This window comes from Monodelphis domestica, chromosome 5, assembly GCF_027887165.1.
Source record: "Monodelphis domestica isolate mMonDom1 chromosome 5, mMonDom1.pri, whole genome shotgun sequence".
In the NCBI taxonomy this organism is placed as follows: domain Eukaryota; kingdom Metazoa; phylum Chordata; class Mammalia; order Didelphimorphia; family Didelphidae; genus Monodelphis; species Monodelphis domestica.
Window position 1 is genome coordinate 161240779 of NC_077231.1, and position 27694 is coordinate 161268472.

The window sequence follows — 27694 nt, forward strand, 5'->3', positions numbered from 1 at the left end:
ATCAAAACAATTTGGTACTGGCTAAGAGACAGAAAGGAGGATTAGACTTGGGGCAAGTGACCTCAGAAAGACAGTATATGATAAACCCAAAGATCCCAGCTTTTGGGACAAAAATCCACTATTCAATAAAAATCTTCTGGGAAAATTGGAAGGCAGTGCGGGAGAGATTAGGTTTGGTTCAATACCTCACACCCTACACCACGATAAATTCAAAATGGGTAAATGACTTAAACATAAAGAAGGAAACTATAAGTAAATTAGGCAAATACAGAATAGTATACATATCACATCTTTGGGAAAGGAAAGACTTTAAAACCAAGCAAGGCATAGAAAGAGTCACAAAATGTAAAATAAATAATTTTGACTACATCAAATTAAAAAGCTTTTGTATAAACAAAATCAATGTAACTAAAATCAGAAGGGAAGCAACAAATTGGGAAACAATCTTCATAAAAACCTCTGACAAAGGTTTTCAATTGTACAAAAAATCAAGCCATTCTCCAATTGATAAATCAGCAAGGGACATGAATAGGCAGTTTTCAGATAAAGAAATCAAAACTATCAATAAACACATGAAAAAGTGTTCTAAATCTCTTATAATCAGAGAGATGTGAATCAAAACAACTCTGAGGTATCACCTCACACCTAGCAGATTGGCTAACATTACAGCAAAGGAAAGTAATGAATGCTGGAGGGGATGTGGCAAAGTAGGGACATTAATTCATTGCTGGTGGGCTTGTGAATTGATCCAACCATTCTGCAGAGCAATTTGGAACTATGCCCAAAGAGCGATAAAAGACTGTCTTGCCCTTTGATCCAGCCATAGCACTACTGGGTTTGTACCCCAAAGTGATAATAAGGAAAAAGACTTATACAAGAATATTCATAGCTGCTCTCTTTGTGGTGGCTAAAATTGTAAAATGAGGGGATGCCTTTCATTTTGAGAATGGCTGAACAAATTGTGGTATATGTTGGTGATGGAATACTATTGTGCTAAAAGGAATAATAAAGTGAAGGAATTCCATGGAGACTGGAACAACCTCCAGGAAGTGATGCAGAGTGAAAGGAGCAGAACCAGGAAAGCATTGTACACAGAGACTGATACACTGTGGTACAATTGAACTTAATGGTCTTCTCCATTAGTGTCAATGCAATGTCCCTGAACAATCTGCAGGGATCTGGGAGAAAAAACACTATCCACAAGCAGAGGACAAACTGTGGGAGTAAAAACACCAAGGAAAAGCAACTGCTTGACTACAGGGGTTGAGGGGACATGTCTGAGGAGAGACTCTAATGCAAATACCAACAACATGGAAATGGGTTCTAATCAAGAACACATGTAAAACCCAGTGGAATCACGCATCGGCTATGGGAGAGGTGGGGGTGGGGGAGGAAAAGAAAATGATCTTCGTCTCCAATGAATAATGTTTTGAAATGACCAAATAAAATATTGTTTAAAAAAAAGAATTCAAAGGGGAGATATTGTAGTCATGCACTTAAAGCTCTTCCAGAGAATGGGTAAGGAGAAATATGACCCATTTTGGAGACATTCAAAGGAAAACATGAAGACCCCCAGCAAAAAGAAAATTATTCATTTCAAAATGAAATGCTATATGAAATTGTACCTATGTAATCAATTGTGGGGTTTTTTTTGGCTCCTTTTTATTCCTTCCACTAGCATCCCAGTATAGACCATTTTCCAATGGCTTGGACTATTGCAAATAACGTCCCCACATTTAACATGAGGCTAAGTTAAGCTCCCAGTAAGAACAATGTTCAAGCTCTTTTCACTCTCATCCAACATTCTTTCCATATGACCATGCTTTCCTGAACTCAACTATCTATCTGTCTATATCATGAACATTAAGTTAGCAACATTTCCTTAATTGGCTTTTTCAGTAGCATCTTCTCATTTCTAACCCTCCTTAAACTCTCTTCAGCCTTCCATACACTTCCTTTATCTCAACGTTCTATTGTTTTTATATTTCTCCTAGATTTATCTTTCTTACACTCAGTATTGTCATATCACTCAGAATTCCTCACTGGTCCTTTATTGTCTTTCAGAGCAAAATTCCAAGACCTGGATATGCCATTTAAGGTCTTCCACAATCTCTCCATTCATATGTTAATATACTTCACATATATATGTTCTAGAGACAATGAACTGGTTTTGGTTCCTACCCCTGTGCAAGACCTTGTTGCAATCACTAGGCTAGACTATCTTTTTCCTTTCTTCTCTCCCACATCCCTATCAATTTCAGAGCAGAATCTGATTATTAAAAATATTCTCTTAGAAAAATAGGTTTATGAAAAGTTATACCTTTTCGACATACATTGGTGAAATTACACACAAATACTTTAAGTATCCTAAGTAATTTAGGTACAAGTATTATAGATATCTTAAGTATCTTAGTTATTTCCTCATATAGTATTTCAATCAGTTTAAACCATTATTTCCCTTGAATATCTTAAGTATCTTATCATTACTTCTATCATAGATATATTAAATGTTCTACTTAACATTTTCTCATGTAGGAATGTGATCAGTTTAACCCCACTGAACTCTTTTTTTCTTTTCCTTTTAGCTTTTTATGTTTCTCTTAAATATAAAACTTAATTATTGAATTTTCTTTTTAGCTATGGTCATTTAGTCAGGAATGCCTGAGAGTACTCTATTTCATTAAATATATATATATATATATATATATATATATATATATATATATATTTCTTCCCCTGGAATATGATATTCAATTGTGCTGGGTATGAGATTCTTGGTTATAGTCTTAGATCCTTTGCTTAGTAGATTAGTATATCCCATGGTTTTTGGTCCTTTAATGAAGAAGCTGCTAGGACCTATGTAATCCTAACTATGGTTCTATAATACTTGATTTTTTTTCCTGGTTGTTAACAGTATTTTCTCCTTACTTAGGAGTTCTAGAATTTGGTTATAAGAATCCTGGTATTGTTAAATTTCAGATGTCTTTCGTGAAGAAACTGGCTGATTCTTTTAATTTCTATTTTGTACTCTCACTTGAGAACTTCAGGACAGCTTTCTCTGAAAATTTCTTGCAGTATGGTATCCAGAGCCTTTTTTTTAAACATGGCTTTAGGGAGTCCAGTGATTACTGATTTATCTCTACTGGAACTTTTTTCCAAGTCAGTTGTTTGTCTAGTGAGATATTTCAGATTTTCTTTTCTTATTTTCCTTCTTTTGAATGTTTTGTTGTTTCCTGCTGTCTTGTAGAGCTATTAGCTTTTATTTCTCCCATTCTAAATTTTAGTGAATTGTTTTTTATTGAGGCTTTATACTTCCTATTTAAAGGGTCATTTTCTCGTTTGAGGATTTGTATTTCCTTTTTTAGGGAGTATTCTTTTTAGTGAGTTTTTGCTCAAAGCTGTTGACTTTTTCTAACATTTTCTTTTCTAATTTTTCTTTTATCTCTTATTATTTGTTCTTTGATCCTCTTTTTTTCCCAGGAGTTTGTTTTGAGCCTGAAATTCTTTCACATTTGCTTTTGAAGAATAACATATTTCTGCTTTGGCATTGCTGTCCTCTTGTGAGCTTGAATTTTGTTCTCTTTTCTTGAAATAATTTTTCAGGGTTAGGTTTTTTCTTTGTTTATTACTTTTTGGAGGGAACTTTTTCATTATTTTGCTTATATGTAGAGGCTCATTTCTACTTCTGGGATGGAGGGAAAACTGCTCCTAGTTTTTCCCAGGTATCACATTCACTAGATATAACTGTTTTCTAGGTCTCTCTGTTGTCAGAAGCAATGGGGTTATTCTCCTGCTGAGGGTTCTCCTGGCTGTGATCATACCAGGTGACTCCTCAAGCTCTTCAGCATATCCTTGTATTGGACTGCTCCTCATGCTGCTGATCCCAGTGTACTCACCTATGAGTCCAGTTAGTCAGATCCTTCCTTTTGAATCCCAATACTTTCTTTCAATGAAACCCTGCTTCATTCTGACATCTGTTGGCTCTTTTGCTCTAAAAGTAGAAGAGATATAGGAAGCCCAACTCTTGAACTTGATGAGAAACTTGTGGGCTACACCAAAAAGGAAGAAAGATCAGTCCAAAGGGGAAACATGTGCACAAAGGAACAAATTAGAACTAGCCATTTACTGGTACCATATTTCTTATGAACTTCATAGGTTGAGAGAAAAGGTGGGAATCAACTGAAGAGAGCATTACTTGATGCCCTCCAGAAACCAAAGTTTTCTTGACTATGAGGAAGAATCAAGGATGATATGATTGCATTTCTTTTCTTGGTTTGGATAAAATCTATTCTAAATCAAATTACTATTTCACTACATTGATTTTATGGGGTATGAGGCCTCACAGATTGAGATAAATCAAATCATCTCCTCTTTTTTAACCCATTGCTCCAAAGCTACCAACATGAAATGCTTAAAACATGAGTCATTTTCTTACTTGAAGAGTTTCACTGACCAGGTAAGCAGAGCTTCTAGAAGGCACAGTGGATAGCATTGCATTTGAAAGGAAGAACTGATAAAATCCAGTTTCAGACATTTTTTAGCTCTGTGACCTTGTGCTAGTCACTTAACCTCTGTCTGTCTCAGTTTCTTGTCTGTAAAATGGGGTTCAAAATAAAATCTGCCTCTCAGAGTTGTGATAAGATGAGATAGATTTTACAAATTTATTTTATAAGTAAAATATTTGTAAAGTTCTTTGCAAACTTTAAAATGCACATAAATGTTTATTTTCTTATCATTGTTATCAAAACATAAAATAAAACTCTAATGCATAGGATTTAATATCACCATGACAACTCCAACTAATCTTTCATGGCTAATTTGATATTATACCTTTACATGCATTAAATTTTCCAAATTAGTTATGCAAAATTGATTATTGATTACTGATTATTCATTATTAACTAGCAATTGAGTTTGATTAATCATAGCATTAACCATTGTAATAAAGTTTTAAGGCTTTTTAAAAGCCTCATGACCATGAATCCATCTCTAAGTTAGTAAAGGGACCATGCCATTTGAGGGAGAGAAAAAAGATTGATGAAGGATGCTTTAACCTGATCACAGGATGTTTTTCCAAGTACTAGATTTTACTGGAACAGAAAGTGGTATCTTAGGAACTTTCCAAAAAATGTACTAGGTGGCAGTGGTCAACTCAATGACCCTCTATTACCACAGACTTAACCAATTCTTTGTTTTCCATGTTGCAATACTCTCAAGACCCCTTTGTCAGAGTTATTATGAACCAGTTACAGTCTTAGTTTAGTTTGCATCATTGGACAATATATAACCCCTAGCCTATATAAAAATGCTACTCTGACTTAATGGGGAGTCTGATCACTCAGGGACTTGTTTTGCTAATAAATGGATTATGCGTGGCTTTTTTGCCTCAGTTTCTCATTAATGCAGATTTATCATGGCATTTAGCTATAGCTACCTGTCTCACAATATTGTCTCCTTTCTTTGGGCCTTTGTATAGGCTAGCTATTTGTAGACATTAGAACACTATCTCTTGGAATCATTATCTGAATTAAAGGTTCAGCTCCTCCATGAAGTCTTTACTGATCTCTCTAGTGGTCTCCTTTAACAACATTCTAGAAACATATATAGGTACAGTGAATAGAGAGTCATTTTTGAGGTCAGGATGACATACGCTTAATCCTACCTTTGAAATTTACTGGCTTCTTGATCCTGGACATCTATATCTTCAGTATTCTTGTGAAATTTTCAAGACTATAAGTTGGAAAACAAAGTATTTCCCTAAGATCATAAAAGAACAAATGGTCACACTAGTAATCAAAGTTGAAGTTTTGTGACATCTATCAAAGTAAATGATTTTTTATAAAATAAAAAAACAAAAGATAGATAATTTTGATGATTAAGGAATGTGCAGAGCCAAGAATGTGCATCCAAGTTCATGTAACACTGTATGTGAACATGAAGGGATGAACCCCATAGGCAATGAAAGCTTAATTTTCAAAATAAGTTCTCAGTTTGTATTCCTTATGTAATTTCCATTTTCTTAAGAAGGGCTAGCAACTAGTTTACTTGAAATGTCAGAAGCTTCAGGTACTTCATTAACTTCAACTACTATAACCCAGGTCAGAGAATTAGAAATACTTTCCTGGGGCTCTGAAATCCATGTCATGGAGATCGATTAACAGAACACCCCAAGACTGAGCTCCATTACCAGGGCTTATCTTCTCATTGATATGTTCAGCTACCTAATCTTCTCTGGAAATGTTTAACTGGTGCTCATAATGATTGTAATAGAATTAATTATTACTTGAAATCATATCAGTATTCCATTTCAAATAATATCTTATTTAGAAAGAATGAAGATAAAGCTTACTTAGAAAAATTAGGATAAAAACCAAAAGATGAAGAAGGATCCACCATAGTAAGAAAACTCTTATGTAACTTTCTTTGTCTGGATTTTCCCTTCAATGATAAATGAAACTCCAACTGAAAAAAACCTTCTATTTAGAGATAGGGAAGAGAAAAAATGACAAACATATTATTTCTGTTTCCTTTGACTTGCTTTGTTATTTCTGTGAAATTCATTATCAGAATATTACTCAGAATTAATTCCTATGTATAAAAGAACCTCTAAAATAAAATTATCACCCCTACAATATGTTTTGATAAACAAACCGATTACAAAAAAAAAAAATGTCCCTACCCTCTTAATAACAGCTACTTAGCAAACCCAGAACAAGGCACTTTTGGTACACCCAGTATACAAAGATTCATAGATAGACTCCTCAGTTTTTCAGCTCCCAAAAGTAAAGAATTAAATTTGTTAAAAGGAGAAAAACAGAAGTCCTTGAATGAGTAACAACTAGTCTTACAGATGTATGGAAATCCCTTGAGTCCATTACTGTGATTTTTCCCACAAGGCAGATTCTGGCTTACTATTTCCTTACAACTTCCTTTTCTTGAAGTATTGAATGGAAAAGTGTCTTTCAGTCTTTCTGCCCTTCTTCCTTTTCTCCAGTGCTTTTGATTAAGCATTTTGTATTATAAACTATAAAATTAACAACCAATATAAACATTTCCAAATACAAAGGTTAGAAAATTATCTAAAATTATGAAATAATTACAGTGTATTTTAACCTATATTACCTTTAACATAGTAGTACCAATATTATCTTGCTCATCTTTGTTCCCTTCTGAATTTTCTTGTGTGTACTTTAAAAAGTTCCAAAAAGTATTTTTCATCACTATCACTACTTGCTCACAGTAGTCAAGCAATAATTTATGTTACAATGGTAGTGTTTGAAAATGTACATCTTTCCCACACCTCTTATGTCTGCAGAGAAAGCAAACAAGTATGGTACATTGCACATAATTTCAGACTTTTTTGATATATTAAGTATGTATTTATCTAATTTAAACAATTTCATTACATACAACTGCTCTTTGGAGGAGGAGAGAAAGAAAATGGGAAAATATACACTAATAAAAATTTATTTTTCTATGTATCATTCTACCCCACTAGCTTTCACTTCTCCAATAGTTAGTTGTTATATTGGTCATTCTGATCAGAGTTCTAAAGTATTACAAAGTTGTGTTCCATTTACAATATTGCTGTCATCATATTAAAAGTTCTTGATCTGTTCACTTTGCTCCAAGTTATTTCATATAATATTTCCATGTTTTTATTAACCAATTTGTTTAATTTTTACATATTCTATTATATTCATATCTTTTGTTCAAGTATTCCCAAATTGATTGGGGCCCATTTTATTTCTATTTTTTTTGTTAAAACAACCAAAACTATGCTAGGAATATTTTTATGCATATGAGTTATTTACCTTTTTTCTTTGATCTTGTAGGGTTGTGTATAAACCTAGTAGTAGTATATTTGTGTCAAAGGAGAAGCATGGTTTAGTGCATTTTGGGTAAAGTTCCATAAAACTTCTCAGATTCTTTGGAAGACTTCTCAGTTCTACCAGTAATGTATTCTCATTACTCCTCCAACAATGGTGACCTTCCTTTTTTTCTATCTTTACTGTATGAAATATATGCTATAACATGCTAATAAGTTCTTAGGTACCCAATTTCTATGAAAAACTAATATCTTTCAGTATTCTACATTCACCATTAGAAATAAAAGAATATCTCTAGAATCCTCATTTACTTGCTGCATGCCAGTGTTCTACCTCCATAGACTTAGTCTCCTTTTTGCTTTCTTCAGTTTTTTTTCAGTTTTAAGTCACACCTCCAACATGTATATTAGTTAATGCAGAAATAGTATTTTTCCCAATTAATCAAGTGGATGAGGGGAGAGTAAAAGGAGAGAAGAGAAGAAACATTTCAGCACATATACTTTCCTGGTGAAAAAAGCTAAAAGTTCCCATAAATTAATCAAGATATTTCCGAGTTTTTGTTTTCTTATTATGTTCCATTACCATTTGTAAAATAGGGGAAGATACCTTTTTTTTTTTGGTCTTTCACACAGGATGTTGTGAGGAGTAAATGAAATAATATATATAAAGTGCTTTTCAAACCTTAAAACTGTCATATGCATAAGAATTATGATCAAAATAGATCATCCCACAGGCTTGGAATTCTAGGTCCAAATAATTGTGAGGGCTATATATTACTACTTCATGGGGAACACCACTTATCTTCCCATTGGGAGATATTCTATTGGGATGTAGCATGCATGAAGCTCAATCATGTCAGTTTTGGATTTTCACACAGGAGGAAACTGATCTCTTCCATTTCTCAATGCTCAAAGTAGATATCAGGGGGCAACCAATATCTCTTATATATGTATAAAATTAATCCAGTCATATTCTTCCTGGTAACATTATAAAAATGTACCAAAAATTTAATGGGCTCTTTCAACTAAGACTTCTGTTCTGAATTGATCATAACTATCTATCCCTAATCCATATAACTTCCCTAATCTAACATTTTAATAGTCTTTGTCCTATTCTTCTGAAACCCAATGAGGGCACTTAGGTAGACTCGTAGTTTCTAAAATTTACTACTTTCTCCATGATGTACCAAAAAAAACCTTCAAATGGGGGAAGGAAGGTAGTTTCCTTTTTATTGTTACTACAGAGAACTCTTGGGGAAGAAAACTAAGTCTAAGAATGCAGGATAATTCTTTCTCTGGAATGTGTAATCTCAGTGTCTTGAGAATAAAGAGTTTTCCAAAGGTCACAAAGGAAACCTGTGTCAAAAGCAGGATATGAATCCATGTCTTCCTGGCTTAGAGGACAGTTCTCGATTCCCTATGCATACTGCTTCTGAAGACCAAGACTATGGGAATCAATAAACACATTATTACTGAGCAGCTCTTTCATGTAATTTTTTAGATCTCCTATCTCATAAGGGACAGTTTTTTATTACAGATTTTGGAATGGTCAAGTGTCATGAAGCCAACTAGTGCATGGTAGTACTTCCCACTTAATTCTTGGTTTCTTCCTTAGACAATCTTTGTATCCTTTAGGCACAAGAAAGTCTTAAACATCAAACTTATCAGGATCCATCAATGACTCTGAGAGTACAATCATGTTTGAAGGGAGGCAAGAATTTCGCAGTCTTTGTTTTCTGACTTCTTATAAATCTCTGCTTGAGAGGCAAGGATGCTGAGTATTTAGGCACTATATTTCTTCTTTCTGTCTAAAATACTCAGCAATCATTCTAAAGAGATTTGAATTTGTTCTAATCTTCCTAGTAAAGCTGAGAATATCTCTTGAGACTAATCACTCCCAGGTTTCTCTGCTTGCCTTTTTGCTGATACCCATGAGATCCACTGGAAATTCTAGATGTTTTGACATATTCCTGATATGGGCAGTCTTTTTGACTGAGTACAAAGAGGCTAGGTACTTTCAAAAGCTCAAAGATTTATGGCTAGTTTTATTCATAGAATGGCTCTAATATAGACAACAATGGTCAGCTGTCATGTGCTTTTTAATACAACCAAACTCTCAAACCCCTCCCCTCAGTCTTCATGATAATTTTAGTCTTTGGTGTCATGTTTTCTGGAAGAATGGATCCATGGTGAATTTCAGGTTAACAGACTGTTTCTCTGTCATCATTATCCTCCTGGTGCCTTTGACCCTGATCTGTTCTTTAGTCTTGAACTTTATTTTCTAATGTGTGCCAACAATTGGTTCTCAGGTCACAGTGCCCACAAGATTAGTCAACTCCACCCTCACCTCTAGTATGTTTATTACAATTCAAATGGTTGACCTTCTTGACAACTGAACTTGAAAAATATGCTCTGGAATGTAGCTTTCAAAACCTGGACTTGTGACAGGTCCTATTTTGCACTCATAGTCAATATGTTGGCTAATAACAAGGGGACTTTTTGAACTGATTTTTATTTCTTTCAACAATTATTTTATTAATTTTGATTGCTCTTTTCCAGATCACTTATGGGTAACTGGAAGGCTGGTCCTTCCAGATGGCAATAGCTACTGTATTAATAGGTCATAATCTAAGTTCTAACTTGAATTTGAACATTATCTAACTTGAATTCTTCAGTAAGTGTACATACTTTAGGCACTTAGATGTCAAACACTTTTAATAATCACTTTCAGAGGAACTTCTTTTGACTTCTCTATATACCCAGAAAATTTTTCACCCTATATTTAGTAGTAGTTTAGGACCTTGTAGTGGAAGTTTTTCAACATTCCTCATTCCCCCAAAGTGACTATTTAGTGCCCAAAAGAATTCACCTACTGTAATTGATAATTCCATTTTTTAAAATATGCAAGTCCTAAAATGTAAATCCCAAGACTTTTGAAACATGTGTTTTTAGTTTTCTTTGTCTGACATCTGCCTTCTATAGTGCCTTAGTAGCCCATGGCAGATAGGGTTCAAATTTCATCTCACCTAGGTCAACAGATCCTGAAAATAATGGGAACTTTTTATAGTGAATATATTCAGTGCCTCATTCTCATAGCTGTCTCAATGATTAACTTATGAAACTAACTATACTCATTCTGGTGAAATTGTTCTTTTTAGAGCTAGAGAGATACTCTTTTATTGTAACCATTTTGCAAAATCTTAGGGAATTCATTGATGGCTTTCTTTTTCTTTTTCTGATATGGGATTATTTAAGTATTCTCTTTCCTCTTCTGTTAATCTAGGCAATTTATATTTTCATAAATATTTATTCATTTCACCTAGATTGCCATATTTATTGACATATTAAACTTATCTTAATTTCCTCTTCATTAGAGGTGAGATCACCCTTTTCATTCCTGATACTTTTTATTTTGTTCTTTTCTTTCTTGTTGTTAATTAGATTAAACAATACATTATCTATTTTATTTTTTAAATACTAGCTCCTAGTCTTATTTATTAAGTTTTTTTTGCTTTCAATTTTATTAATTTCTCCTTTGATTGTTTAGGATTTCCAATTTGGTCTTTATCTGAGGCTTTTTAATTTGTAAAAAAAAAAGCTGTGTGATCATGTGAAAATCACTTAGATTTAGTGTCAGAGGCAACGCTAAAAAGTATATTTGCAGGTGGGTATTTAACTATATTAGTGGATGGATTTTTCCATAAAAGAATATTCTCACATGGAGATTCTAAATTTAGGCAAAAATGTTAGCCCTTCCAGGGTCTCTAGAATACTTTTCACATTCCCTTTTTAAAATCTCTTAAAAATAGGTTAGTATTATTACCAAAGCCAAAAGTTATTAGTAGAGTCTTCATTCATCTCAATGAATTGCCTAAAACTAAGAAACCATTTTCTTAGCTCCCTATTATTCATCAGTATCAATGCCCTCTAATCCAAGCCATAGTGCTTGCAAGAGAAGCTGTCCAAACTAACCAGGTAGATCTAGGATATGCTTTAATAAATCTCTGGTAGGATGATTCCAACAAAATGTTACCTTAGGGTTACAGAATTGCTCATACCTTGAAGCACTCAGTCACACTTTGGACCATGGATTTTTTCCATAATCTTGATCAACATAGCTATTATTCAGGAAACTCAGGATGATTTGTGTGGTACTCTTAGTGTATAGAAGCCATCCCCACTTGCAAATTCATAGTTCACAATATTATAGATAAAATTTTAATTTAAAAAGAGGAGAAAAGTAAGACAATTCTTTGAGGTAACAACCACAGATGTATGAGGAATTAGTTACTTAAATTTCTGCATAACAAGTGTCTCTCTGATAAAAGCTTTTTGTCAGAAGTCCTTTCCACTCAAATTGGAGAGTAATATTTCTTGATTCCTCTCTCTCCTTTTGACTGGCACTCCTAATGGCTACCTAGAACAACTTAGTTCCTCAGTTTTTCATCTCAATCCTTTGTGTCTCTATAGAGTTTTCTCAAGATTTGGTATTCTCCTTTAGACAGAAAATAATGACAAAGAAAACCATATAGTTCCTTCTCTCTATCCTGACTGTCATCATTATCCCACTATCTACATAGTCCTTTACCCATCTTCACCTTCTTCAATCTTCTTTTTAGTCACTAGCCCATTAGTAGTTCTAGGGAAATAGATTCTTTATTTTACATAATTACTCAACAAAGGAAAAGGGAAGGAGTGAGATAAATTATATGTGTAAGTCTATATTGCACATACATGGACACATATACATATATAAAATATACATATACATTTATATGCATCAGCACATGCTCCAAGGAACAGAATTCTATGAATCTATTTTATTATAAATTTCTAGATGCCTCATTATGAAGTGAATATATATATGTGTGTATCTTATATAAAATCAATGGCCTGTGGTTAATTTTAGATAAATACTCTAGTTATAAGATTCATCCTCAGATTTATGACAGCTTTTTCTATATCTTTCATATAGACACTAGATAAAGGGGTAAAGAGACATGTTTTGATCTGTCTCTCCAAATAACTAGCTTGAATATTCCCTGGCAAATAACAACTTCCTCAGTCCTTGGTCTCCTTAATTATAAAATGAGAGAGGCTGAATTAATAAAACAATAAATATTCCTGTTATAGGATTTGGCTTTCAGGGATGGCAAAGGAAAGTAAACTCTAGGGGAATGTATTAGGTGATGTTAAAACAAACCATATCAACAACATTTCTTTTAAAATGATCTGAGGTCCTTCCAATTTAAAGTAGAAAGTGCTACATTATACTTTTCTACATGTAGAATAGCAAGCAAACAAAACCAGGGAATGCTTAAATATTCCCTCAAGCTATCATCCTTGTAAACTATGAGAAAAAGTTAGCCTGAAAGACTCTGCTCTAACAGGTATCTTTACTGCATATTTTTCGATCGTATAAGATCATGCTATAAATGCTATTAAAGAGGGATCTTTGCTTGATAATATCCTGTCTGTACTAATTGAAGAAAATAGGGAAGTACGTTTTAGTATAGAATACAAATGGAAGAACAAGACAAAGAAGTCTTTCAAACAATACTATTTGAAGGTAAAGTTATGTGATTGTGTAATGCCTCAGAATACTTGAATACCTCCTCAGTAAAAATTTTAGCCACTCAAAAGAGTTCAATCTAACAATCTATAAAAATTACTAAATGAATGAATATTAATAACGATAACATCTAAATTTTCTTTAGAGCTTTGTTTGCCAAGTGCTTTAATATAAATAATCTTATTTAGTATTTATTACAAGCCTCTGCTCTTTATTAACATTTCCATTTTAATGATGACAAAATTAAAATGATAAAGGCTGGATGACTTTTTAGACTTAGAGATTTTAGTAAAACCTAGTGATGTTAAAGAAACTGAATGATGTGTATAAATTTCCTATGCATCAGGTCTATAGAAGAAAGATTACGAATAGGTAGAATCAATGGACTTTTCATCTATTTTTATTTTTTAATATGAACAATAGTCATTGGTAGCTGGGTAGTATAGTGGATAGAGTCCAACTTTGGAGTAAAGGAGAACAAAGTTCAAATCCTTGCTCATGTACTGATCAGATCTAATTATCAAAATAATAGACAATGTGAATGATAATGAGCATATGCATGCTAAAGTCAAAGAAGAAAACCAATACAGGGAGGCTATAAGACCTAAATTTAAGATATCATTGGTTAATCATGAAGAATAAGTAGATTCAGTAGAAAGCTTTTGTTGGGAAATTCATTAAAAAAGATTATAGAATTAATTAGTCAAGGACAAGTTGACAATGAGGATAGACTATACTCTGGCAGTTTATATTTCAATAGGTCTGATTCATTAATGTAAGTGTTCATTCCAGTGCTCCACATTACAGAGCCAATTCCACTCCTCAACAGGAAATTCTTCTCTAATTCCCTAAATTAACTTGAGGGAAACTATTCAATGTATTGGAGGTCTTCTGCTATTTCTCCAAATATTCCATAGATGGCATTCAAGACTCAAGCTATTTTTATACCAACCAACTTGTTATATAATGCCTACTATGTGGCAACTACTGTATTTGGATCTGAGGGTATGCGGACAGAAGATAAATAACTACTGCCCACAATAAATTTGGATTCAATTGGGGGAGAAAATATATACATTTATGGGTATATGAAATATATAGAAATAAGGTATTGTAAAAGCTGGAGATGAGAAGAGATTTAGAGTTGGGATATTTCAGTCATGAAGGTAATATGGTACAAAGCCAAAGAAATGGAAAATTGGTATACTGTATGTAAGGAACAGTAAGTTAGTAAGTTTGATTTCTAGATTATGAGGATGTGACTTAGTTACAATAAAGATAGAAAGATAGGTTGGTGCCAGCTTGAGAAGGATTTTCAATGCCAAACATAGGAGTTTTTATTTTATTCTAAAGGTAATAGAAGGCAGGGAGATGGTGCAGTAGATAGAACACTGGGCTTAGAATCAGGGAGATTCTTCCTAAATGCAAATTCAACCTTATTCACTTCTTAGTTGTGTGATCCTAAGCAAGTCACTTAGCCCTGTTTGGCTTCTTTCCCATCTATAAAATGAGCTGGAGAAGGAAATGGCAAACTAGTCCAGTATTTCAGCCAAGAACACACCCAAATGAAGAAACAGAGTTATACATGACTGAAAAATAACTGAACAACAGCAAAGAGATACTAGTGTGAATTTCAAAACTACTCAACCCTGTTCAAACCATTCTTTAGAGGATGGGATTTGGCTATTTCCTGATCAATAACAATAGAGATACTTGGAATGACAGAATCAGGCCTTGGAAACTACAATCTCCACCCTACTCAAGGTAACAGGATTTAGGAAGGGCTGCAGCAAAGCTCAAGATTTAATTATTTGAGAATATGGCCTTCAACAGACATGTGCAAAGGGGACAGCTCTCTGGGCGGTCCTGGGTGAAGCTAGAGCCACCATTGGCACAGGTGAGACACAGGAAGTTAGGTAGAGGACAGCTGAGGAGTTCTGGGGTCTTCCTGTGTGAAGGAGAGGTGGTTGGTTGGAGCCTGGTGCTTAGAGTGGAGGCCCTCAGACTGCTTCTCCATTTTGGTCACATGAGTGATAGGGACTGATCTCTTTTCTTTGCCTCAGCTATGGCCCAACCTAAGCATAGTGGGTATTTAAGCCCTATTCCTCTCTCTCTCTCTCTCTATTTCTCTCTCTCTCTCTCTCTCTCTCTCACTCTCTCTCTGTCTCTGTCTTTCTGTCTCTCTCTCTGTCTCTCTCTCTGTCTCTCTGTCTCTGTCTCTGTCTCTGTCTCTGTCTCTCTCTGTCTCTGTCTCTCTCTGTCTCTGTCTCTGTCTCTCTCTCTCTCTCTCTCTCTCTCTCTCTATCTCTCTCTCTCTCTCTCTCTCTCTCATACCTTTCTTCCTCCTGTTTGTAATTAAAACTCCATAAAAGGTTGACTGCTGACTTGAGTTTTCATTTAGGAATTACATAGCTGAATTCCTTGGCGACCTTAAATTAATATATATCAGTCTTTTAAAGTGATTTCCATATCACATTGTGACTGACCACACAGGACTCTAAAGAATTCTCTCAATAAACTTCTGAATTTTCTTGCCTTTTTACTCTACTTTCTCACCACTTAGTCCTTTTCAACAGCTAACTCAGCTTAAAGACACAGCTGCTAGAACAAGTGAGTATAAAAAAACTTCTTCTCTCTTCTCTTTTCTCCTTAAGTTAAATTAGAATCAGCAGTTTTTCTTTTTCTTCCCTTTAATCTTAAGGGGCAGCTGGGTGGCTCAGTGGATTGAGAGCCAGGCCTAGAGACAGAAGGTCCTAGGTTCAAATCAGACCTCAGATACTTCCCAGCTGTGTGACTCTGATAGATAGAAAACAGCTGTTTTAAATCTCAGCAACAGGACCGTAAAGTCCTGGCTGGGAGAGCTGTTTCTAAATATCCTTTCCCTTAAGGAACAATTTCCTAGATTAGAAAAAAAACCCTGTGGAAAGTTTTTTGCTTTGCCCTGTTCCCCACGTGTTTTGTGAAGACTGTTAGATAAATAATTACTATATATATATATATATATATATATATATATATATATATATGAGTACTACATTCTTTGACATTTATATGGCAGTTGAAGAATTAGGGGCATTGAGGAATGCAGGATATCTCCAAATTTTATATTAAAATGTACTGTCATTTTTGTACTCCTCAATACTGTTTTTAGTGCTGCTAAAATGAAAAAAAAATTGAGGATAAAATGCAAGCCCAATTAGAAGATCTAAAATGTTTCTTACAGGATCAATTGGCAAACACCCACTCTACCAGAAACAGACCTGTTTCTGAACCTTTGAATGAGGAAATTTCCTTCCCTGAAATAGAGATGTAAAAAACCTTCCCTATAGCTCAGTTAACAGACTACTTCTCTCATGTAGTGCAAATTTTGACTGAATTTAATCCCCAAAACCCTTCCCCTGCAATCCCAATTTCTCATGTTCCCTCTCCTACAAAAAAACAAATTCCAGCCAAAAGGGAATCTTGCCATCCTAGGAAAAACCTGTCCTTGTCAAACTGACCCACAGGTACAAAACTCAACTAGAGGCCTGTTTCCTCTAAGAGAAGTACCTGAAATAGGATGGAATGGAGATGTGGTGACTTTAAGACATAGGGTACCGTTTATTCCCCAAGAAATAAATGAATTTACACTAAATATCCCCAGATATGAACTAGATCCCTTTCTAGTAACAAAAAAGATGGGAGACATATTTTTTCAGTATAATCTGTCTTACAAGAACTTTGAGAACTTGCTACAGGCTTTTTTAACTGAATGTGAAAAAAATAAAATAATTGCTCATGTCAACAAAACCTGGGGGTATAATGTAGCGCATTGGCCATCTCAGGATCCCGAATAGGACTATAACAATCCTGAGGATTATGTACAACTATACTATTGTAGAGAGACCATCCTTACGGCAATGAAGGAATGTGCAGACAGTACAGATAAGTGGATGGAACTTGAAAAAATTAAGCAAAAGGAGGAAGAAACACCCTCCAGATTCATGGATAGAATAATCAAGTTTGGGGACAGATACTTAGATTCAGACCTAACTAAAGAGAGTAGCTTAAGATAAGTTAGAAGGGTCTTTGTCAATAACTCTTGCAAAGCAATTAAGAATTATTTTAGAACACAATGCCCAAGATGGTCAGATATGGAACTTGAAGAATTGCAAAAAATAGCTATATATGTTTTAAGGGGAAACAAAGAAAAGGAGGGAGAAAATAATGATGACATGGAGAAAATGAAGGAAAAAATAAAATGTGTAATAGATAGGATAACTAAATTAGAAAGTGGGCATGATAATGAACCAATGACACTTGCCCCTCTCCAGAAATCTAAGTATCAATCCATTACCTGCCACTTCTGTGGGAAGAAGGGCCACAATACAGTACAGTGGAGAGCTTTTTTCAAGCTTATAGGAAGAAATATTCAGTTTAATAACAACTACAGAAGTGATAATTATAGAAATAAATATAATTATGACAATGAAAACCACAACTTTAGGAATGATGACTATAGGAATGGATATTGGAAAAATGATAACTCAAATGAAATAACTCCACAACAAAATATAAAAAATGGTGCTCATCCAAAAAATACTCGAGGCGCAAATGCCCTTCAGGGTGGTGCCCTTCAGGGGGGCGCTTTTCAGGAGGGTGCCCAAGGAACTTCCCAAACACAATGAAGGTTTCCTGGGGGAGAGGGGGCTAGGGCACAGGAATCAGAGGATACAACCTTTGATTTTCCAGACCCCGATGTCCTACTACCCATTGTCCCTATCCACTACCCCCCCCATACTAATGAACACCATGTTACTTTAAACGTGGGTAACACCTATTATGATTGTCTATTAGACACTGGAGTTTCCTGGTCTGTATTAAAGGGAACACCTGATTTACAATGTTATTCTGTTGGCTCAGAGAATGTAATGGGAGTATCAGGAATAACCCAAAGAGTTAAAAGACTTCCTCCTAGAATGGTGTCTGTAGGACCCCTAGAGGTACAACATTCCTTACTTTTGATGCCTGAGTCCCCTTTAAATTTGCTGGGGAGGGACCTTCTATGCAAACTCAGAGCCACAATAACCTGCTCCCCAGATGGTTCCTTATAATTGGAAGTACTGGAGGAATCTTTAAATTTACTCCCTATAATTCTCTCAGAGAGTCAGGAGAAAAAAAGAGCATCCCACCTACCTTTGCAATACCTGAAGATATACCGGAGTCTCTTTGGGCCACATCTTCTTCCAATGTAGGCTTACTTAAGTCAGCTGTGCCTGTGCAGATAAAAACTAAATCTAGCCCACCTCCTTCCATTCCTCAGTATCCTCTCTCAAAAGAGGCAATTGAGGGAATTACCCCAGTAATTAACTCATTAATTGCACAGGGAATAATAATCCCTTGTAAATCTGAATACAACATGCCCATCCTGCCTGTTAAAAAAACAAAAAGAGGGCCTGATGGCAAACACCTCTATAGATTTGAGCAAAATTTGAGGGCTGTGAACAATCACGTTATAAAGAGACACTCTGTAGTCTCCAATATCAATACTATTGTTTCTTCTATTCCTAGCACAGCTACATACTTTACATTAGTAGTCTTGTGCTCAGCCTTCTTTTCCATACCCATACATGAGAACTCGAGACATATCTTTACTTTCACCTGGCAGAGCCGTCATTACTGCTGGAGTCATTTGCCATAAGGTTTCATAGACAGCCTGAGCTTATTTGAGCAAATTTTGAACCAAGATACAGATAATATAAAATTTAAAAACACCAAATTAATCAAGTACGTAGATGACCTACTCTTGGTCTCAACAGATGTGGAAACATGTCAGGAAGATAGCAAGCACCTTTTTTTGGAATTGCACAAAATAGGTCATAAGATCTCGAAGGATAATGTTCAGTGGTGCCTCCCTAAAGTAGAATATTTGGCGTTCATCCTGTCTGCAGGTGCCCGCTTGATTTCTTCCAAACGAATCGAGAATATTCAAAATTTAAGTGCTCCTACTACTAAGAAATAGTTGAGAGCAATTTTGGGAGCAACAGGGTTTTGTAGACAATGGATTCCTTGCTATGGGGAAATTACTAAACCTCTTATAGCACTAACAAGGGATTTGGTCCCTGAACCCCTCAAATTAGAACCAGGACACCTGTCAGCTCTATCAGATCTAAAAAAGGCTATCCTGTCTGCCCCCGCTCTAGGCATCCCAGATTACAACAAGCCATTTATTTTGTATGTACATGAGCAAAGAGGGGTAGCTTCAGGTGTTTTAACTCAGACTTTGGGACCTTCTCAGTGTCCAATTGCCTATTAGTCTGCCCAACTGGACCCAGTAGCATCAGGAGCACCACCATGTCTTAGAGGAGTAGCTGCTACAGCCTTACTAGTGACAAAAACTGTTGATCTAGTATTGGGATGCCCATTGACAATTATGTGCCCACATGAGGTAGAAGCATTGTTGCTAAGACACAAAACACAGGTATTTTCTGATCAGAGAATTACAAGGTATGAAATAACCTTGTTAAACAATGAAAACTTTACCTTGAAGCACTGTTCAACTCGTAACCCTGCCACCTTGCTTCCAGATTTACCAACTTCAAGAGAACCATTACAAAATTGTGAAACACTAGTGTCCATGGCAGTTAAGCCTTGAGATGATCTCTTGGACACTCCCTTAAACAACTCAGATCTGGTCTTATTTACTGATGGTTTTTCTTTTATGAGAGATGGCATACGATACACTGGAGCTGCTGTAGTCACAGAATTTGCCACTGAGTGGTCAGGTTTGCTGCCCTCTAATATTTTTTTAATGTAGTTTATTGTTTTCACAAGATTATCATTGCACATGATGATGATCAAAGGAAATTTTCCTTAACCATTAACTGCAGATACAACGGACATAATAGTAAACTGGTATTTTAAAAATACAATGAATATGCCCCTCAATAAGGCAAATGCACATAATCAAAATCATATATAATTATAAAAAGCATAATGATAGCATAAAATTATAATACATTAGCATTATTTTTTAATCCTTAAATATTTTCCTAACAGAGGAAGTTACCAAGAAATTTTTTTCACTTTAGTTAGAATGCTGCTGTATTTGATTCAAAGCCACTTGTAATATTTAATTCCCCAGCAGTATAGAAAAATCTTAAAAATGTGGTCTAGGTTAGTTTAAGGGAACAACACTACATTTCATTTTGTATCAACAAGTACAGGATTAATCAATGCAGGTTAGGTCTGAGCTAATAATGACTTTAATTTCTCTAAAAATTATTTTACCTGGGCCTTTTCAGGAAAGAGATAGCTCTATATACAATGTCCTTTCTATAAATGGCTCCTTCAAATTTTATAATAGTTATTCCTTTGTTGGCTTCTTCAAGAGCAGACATCAGATCTCTCTGGATGGCTGTTACTGTAAGAACTCTACCACCATTCGTTACTATTTTATCCTCTTTCAGAGCTGTGCCTGCTTGAAACACCTCGAGGCCTAAAGCTTTAGCCTCAGGAATTCCTGTTATCTCTATGCCTTTGATGTAGTTTGCTGGATAGCCTTTACTTGCCATGACAACAGTTACAGCAGTGCTGTCTTCAAGCCATACTGGCAGAGAATTAGAAAGCTGACCATCTAAAATTGATTGGATTACTTCATAAAAATCACTTTTAAGAAGTGGAAGAATTACCTGACATTCTGGATCCCCAAATCTTCAATTAAACTCCAGAACTTTTGGGCCATTCTTGGTAAGCATTATACCAGCATACAATATTCCTATATATGGAATGCCTTCTTGCCGCATGCCATCTACTGTTCTCTGAAGAATGGTATTTTTAATTTTCAATAACAGATCCATAGGAACCTGTGGTGTTGGATAATAAGCTCCCATTCCTCCCGTATTGGGGCCATGGTCTCCATCCAATAATCGCTTATGGTCCTGGGCTGGCGGCATAAGCGCCACAGTCTTACCATCAGTGAAACACAAACAAGACACCTCTTCTCCTTCGAGAACTTCTTCAATTACAACAGTATCACCAGTAGCTCCAAAATCTTTATCCTGCATTATCTCTTGAATTGCTTTGCAAGCCTCTTCTTTGTTACTAGCCACAATCACACCTTTTCCAGCAGCCAGACCACTGGCCTTTATAACTAGAGCAGGAAAGTCTGCACTCATGATGAAGTTGAAGGCTTCTTCAGGTGTGGTGAAAGCCTTCCACTTTGCAGTAAGGATTTCATGTCGGTCCATAAACTCTTTGGCAAATTTTTTGCTGGACTCTAACTGAGCTGCCTCTGCTGTGGGTCCAAAACATTTCACTCCTGCAGATGTCAGGTTCTCAACAATTCCAGCAGCAAGAGGAGCCTCTGGTCCAACAACTACAAGTTCAATCTTCTGATCTTTGCAGAACTGAGCAAGCAAAGTATAATCAGTGACTGACACAGCTGAATTTGAAATTTTCTCATTGTTGGCTGTTCCTGCATTTCCTGGGGCAACTATCACATGTCTGACATGTTGAGACTGAGCAAGTTTCCAAGCCAGTGTATGTTCCCTTCCCCCACTGCCAATCACAAGCACACAGACTGCCATTAATTTATTTTTTACGAACAAGTGTTACGAGGAACAAACCCCAAGGTCCTTTGCTCCGTGGAAGTCTCCAATGCCACCGAGGACCCTTAAGTTTTTCCCTTAAAAAGTGCCACCGAGGGCTCGTAGGGCCGGGGGATCTATTTCGTCAGGGTAACGACAGACGCACTTTCCCGCCGCAGAATATCCCGGCACACCACTTAGGAGTTAGGGTCTTGGAAAAACCCAAGAAAGCCAAACAGCCAGGGAGAGTCCGAGTGGCGTGGGTTCGGAAAATGAGGTGGATTTAGACATGGGGCGGGGGAAGGGTCAGGGGCGGAGGGAAAGAGGTTGTATTTTCCAGAGTCACAGGACTGCGCAAGCATTGGGAGGACAGCACCGAGGAGGCGGGCCCTCCTTGGGAAGGCAATGAAGGTGGAATTGGCGCCCCCCTCAGGCGTCTGCGGGCTCCGCGGGAAAACTGGGTGGTTTTTATTCCACCGCCAGTCCCCCTTCGGGATAGTTATGCCCTCTAATCAACCCAAACTGCACAAGTACAAACCCACCTCCCACCCCAAACGCTGGAGATTATGCCATTCATATTGGCGGGATTCACCAGCCAATACTGGCCCTGTAATGGCGCCTGCATCAGGTACTAACATGGCCGCCAAAGCCCCGAGCTTCTCTGCCCTCTAATATTAGCGCTTAAGGGGCAGAACTCATAGCTCTGAAAAATACCTGTATAATTGCCAAGGGAAAAAGGCAACAATTTATACGGATTCTAGATATGCTTTTGGCATTAATCACTCAGTCGGATTGCTATGGCTCCAGAGAGGATTTTTAACCACAGCTGGAAAATCCATAGCTAATGCAGAAATTATGAATGAAGTTCTTTCTGCTCTCAAACTACCTAAAGCCCTAGCTGTAGTTCATTGCTCTGCCCATACAGGTGGCTCTGACCCTGTATCTAGAGGAAATGACCGAGCAGATGCCGCTGCAAAGCTAGCAGCCATAGAAGGACCTGGATTAGTTTTAACATTAACAACCATTGATGATTTAAATTTATCACTTGCCTATAATGAAAAGGAAGTGGAAAAATGGAAATAAAAATTTAAAGCAAAACAGATGAATGGAGTGTGAGTATTGTCTGAAGGGTAACCCCTGCTCCCTAGAAGTTTCTATCACCAAATTTGCCAATCTGTGCATAAAAATGGTCACTTTGGTACCCAGGGCATCGTGGACTCTGTTAAGAGAGTATGGATACCTTCCGGTATAACTACCATAGCCTCTAAAGTGTGTTCAGCCTGCTCTACCTACCAGGCATATAACCAACACACCTTTCGTGGCAAAGCTTTCAGTGGGTGTCCTCTGGCTTACACACCTTTTGAGCACCTACAGATAGATTTCATAACAATGCCAAAGGTCGAACATTATAAATTTTGTCTAGTCATAGTAGATCAACTGGCCAGATGGCCGGAAGCATTTCCTGCAATGCAAGCCATGGCAGCTTTTGTTGCTAAGGTGCTCTTAAAAGAAATTATTCCTCATTTTGGCCTGCCATCACGTATTGATTCTGATAGAGGAAGTCATTTTACTGATTCTGTCTTTAAAAAAAATATATTCTTGCTTGGTGATAACTACCAAATTCCATGTTCCATTTCATCCCCAGAGCTCAGGCCAAGTTGAAAGGATGAATAAAGAACTTAAAACTATGATTGGAAAATTATGCACTGAGACCCATTTAAAATGGCCTGAAGGGACTTCCGGGTATTCATGGCTGCAATCTAGACGCCACACGCTTCCTCTCCCCGGCACCAAATGAAATAGACTACATCAATGGAGCATAAAATTCACCTTTGGAGGAACAGAAGGACTCCCCAGTACTCCCCAGTACCCCACAGAGGTGAAGATACGTGGGGTTTGAACATTTCCATATTATAATAAGAAGGAGGAAAAGCTTGCACAGAAACGTGAACTGAGCCGCCCTTCCCCTCCCACCTTCCCCACCAAACCAGAGTGACTTACCGGAGCTCTCACTGGGACAGCAAATGAGTGAGGAACTTCTCTGTCAGGGGGGGCACTCCAAGGTCCTTGGGATCTGGGGACTGCCAGGAAAAAACATCTAAGGGTGTTTCAAAGGAGAATCCTGTGCTGATCACAGGGGGCCCAGGAAGCCTTACTCGGGGCAGTTGCACTGAGCATCTGGGCGGAGCTAAACACCAGGGGCTGACCACGTGCTGATTATCTGGGCGGAGCTGAACACCTGGGCAGTTTGGCTGTGATCAGGGGCCCAGCACTCTAAGAAACCTCGGAGGCTGGGAAGAACTAGTCGGAGGCAACCTAAATTCACAGAAAACCCACCCATATCACCCAGACCACAGACCAAAAAGGAAAGGGAAATAAAACCACCAAAGGGATGGCTCACATGGCCCAAAATCAAGCCTCCAGGAAGAAAGGGAAAAAGGTGACTATTGAAAACTTTTATGGTGGAAGTACCCAAGGAAAAGAAGAGAATGAGGATGAAATCCAAAAAAAATCAGAACATACCTCCCAAAATGGAAACTATCAACAAGGTCTGGAAGATCTCAAACTGGAGCTTACCCAAAAGATGGAAACCTGGAAAGAAAAATGGGAGAAAGAGATCAGCAGTCTGACAGATAAGACTGCTCAATTGGAAAAAGAGCTGGAAGCATCCAATAGAAAGGCATACAAAGCTGAAAAGCAAAACCAGTCCCTAAAGACCAGAATTAAGCAACTCGAAAAAAGTGAGATCATAAAACAGCAAAAATCAATAAAGCAAAGCCAAAAAATTAATGAATTGGTAGAAAACATAAAATATCTCACTGAAAAGGTCACAGACTTGGAAAACAGAGGAAGAAGAGACAACCTCCGAATTATTGGTCTCCCAGAAAAAACCAGATATAAACAATAAACTCGATGTTATTCTACAGGAGATTTATAAAAGAAAATTGCCCACACGTTCTGGAGCAAGGGGGCAAAATAGAAATAGAAAGGGTTCATAGAACACCCTCTATACTAAATCCCCAAAAGACAACCCCTAGGAATGTACTTGCCAAATTCAAGAGCTTATAAGAAAAGTAGAAAATCCTACAAGAAGCCAAGAAGAGGAGCTTCAGATATAGGGGGGGCTCCCATAAGGATCACACATAACTTAACAGCTAATACACTAAGAGACTGCAAAGTGTGGAACACGATATTTAGAAAGTCAAAAGAGCTGGGTCTCCAACCAAGAATCAACTACCCAGCAAAACTGACTATATACTTCCAGGGGAAAGTATGGGCATTCAACAAAAAATATTTCCAAGTATTTGCTAAGAAAAGACCAGAACGCATTGGAAAGTTTGATATCCAATCACAGAAATCAAGAGAAACATGAAACGGTAAATATGAAAGAAAGGGAAAAGGAGATAAATCTTATTTTTATTTTAAGTCAAACTCTTCTATAAGGACTACGTTTACATCAAATTATGTATATATATATATATATATATATATATATATATATATATATTAATATGTGGGGAAAAGGTATTATGTAACTCTCAAAATTGTATGCATCATAAGAGTAGTTAGAAGAATCATGCATAGGGAATGATTTGGGCATCAAGAAGATTTGGTAAAGAAGGGAGCAAAGAAAGAAAAAGGGAGGGGGGAATCGTCAATGATGCCAAGATTTACTTCAAGAAATAGGGGGGGAGGAAATAAATAGAATAATCTTTCCCATACAAAGATACACATAGGAAGAGGAGGGGAAGAACTCTCATATAAGAAGGAGTGGAAGAGAGCGCGAAGTGGTATTACTAAACCTTACTCTCAGTGAAATCAACTCTGAGAGGGAAGAACATCTCGATCCATTGCAATCCTGAATTCTATCTTATCCAACAGGGTAAGAGAGAAAGGAAAATAAGGAGGGGGAAGGGAGTATAAAAAGGGAGGGAAGGAGAAGAGGGAGGGGAAGGGAGAATTAAAAGGGAGGGGCTAGAAAGGGAAGCATATCAAGGGATGGGACTAGGGGGACTGACCTAAACTAAATCACTGGTTCAAAAGGTTATAGCTACAGAAGATAGGTCAGAACTAGGGGAAGATATCAAAATGCCAGGACATCCACAAGTGACAATCACAACTTTGGACATGAATCGGATTAACTCTCCCATAAAACTTAGACAAATAGCAGATTGGATTAGAACCCAAAACCCTACAATATGTTGTCTTCAAGAAACACATATGAGGCTGATTGATACTCACAAGGTTAGAATTAAAGGATGGAGTAACACCTTTGGGGCATCAACTGATAGAAAGAAGGCAGGAGTTGCAATCATGATATCTGACAAAGCCAAAGCAAAAATAGACCTGGTCAAAAGGGATACAGAAGGTAAATATATTCTGTTAAAAGGGAGTATAGACAATGAGGAAATATCACTAATCAACATGTATACATCAAATGGTATAGCATCCAAATTTCTAATGGAGAAACTAGGAGAAATGAAGGAGGAAATAGACAGTAAAACTATATTAGTGGGACACTTGAACCAACCACTATCAAATTTAGATGAATCAAACCAAAAACTAAATAAGTAAGAGGTAAAAGAGGTGAATGAAATCTTAGAAAAATTAGAGTTAATAGACATATGGAGAAAAATAAATAGGGACTAAAAGGAATACACCTTCTTCTCAGCACCACATGGCACATTCACAAAAAGAGATCATACACTAAGTCACAGAAACAAGGAATTCAAATGCAGAAAAGCAGAAATAATCAATGCAACATTTTCAGATCATAAGTCAATAAAAATATTGATCAATAAGGGCACATAGAGAGCCAAGTCAAAAATTAATTGGAAATTAAATAATATGATACTCAAAAATCATTTCGTTAGAGAAGAAATCATAGAAACAATTAATAATTTCATTGAGGAAAATGACAATGGTGAGACATCCTTTCAAACCTTATGAGACGCAGCCAAGGCAGTACTTAGAGGAAAATTCATATCCCTGAGTGCATATATTAACAAATTAGGGAGGGCAGAGATCAATGAATTACAAGTGCAAATAAAAAAACTTGAGAGTGAATGAATTAAAAACCCCCAGATGAAAACCAAACTAGAGATCCTAAAAATTAAGGGAGAAATTAATAAAATCGAAAGTGATAGAACTATTGAACTAATAAACAATACTAGAAGCTGGTACTTTGAAAAAAGAGACAAAATAGACAAAGTACAGGTCAATTTAATTTAAAAAAAGGAAAGGAGAAAGGCAAATTAACAACATCAAGGATGAAAAGGGGGACCTCACCTCCAACGAAGAGGAAATTAAGGCAATCATTAAAAACTACTTTGCCCAGCTATATGGCAATAAATATACCAACCTAGGTGATATGGATGGATATTTCCAAAAATATAAATTGCCTAGACCAACAGAAGAAGAAATAGATTTCTTAAATAATCCCATATCAGAAAAAGAAATCCAACAAGCCATCAAAGAACTTCCTAAGAAAAAATCCCCAGGGCCTGACGGATTCACCAGTGAATTCTATCAAACTTTCAAAGAACAGCTAATCCCAATTCTATACAAACTATTTGACATAATAAGCAAAGAGGGAGTTCTACCAAATTCCTGTTATGACACAAACATTGTACTGATTCCAAGGCCAGGCAGGCCAAAAACAGAGAAAGAAAATTATAGGCCAATCTCCCTAATCAATATAGATGCAAAAATCTTAAATAGGATACT

At 36.4% G+C, this 27694-nt stretch overlaps 2 protein-coding genes across 4 annotated transcripts in view; both read right to left on the reverse strand.

Moving 5' to 3' along the window:
• The window catches only part of CD36 (CD36 molecule), a 143929-nt gene that overhangs the window by 98172 nt on the left and 18063 nt on the right, over positions 1-27694 (reverse strand). The window contains exons 2-3 of one of the 3 annotated variants that reach the window (XM_007504025.2): positions 24491-24559; positions 23969-24048 (exon numbers count right to left, since the gene is read on the reverse strand). The exons of 1 other annotated variant lie outside the window; for it this stretch is intronic. The gene's annotated coding sequence lies outside the window, so the exon portion shown is untranslated. Of the gene's footprint in view, positions 1-3896; positions 4033-23968; positions 24049-24490; positions 24560-27694 lie in introns of those variants that run through there. One more of the 3 variants, XM_056799490.1, reaches the window with a different exon arrangement.
• On the reverse strand, positions 18683-22013 carry LOC100016285 (trifunctional purine biosynthetic protein adenosine-3-like). The gene is given in 1 exon segment (XM_056799495.1): positions 18683-22013. A coding segment is annotated over 1 exon segment (1302 nt). The 5' UTR covers positions 21968-22013; the 3' UTR covers positions 18683-20665.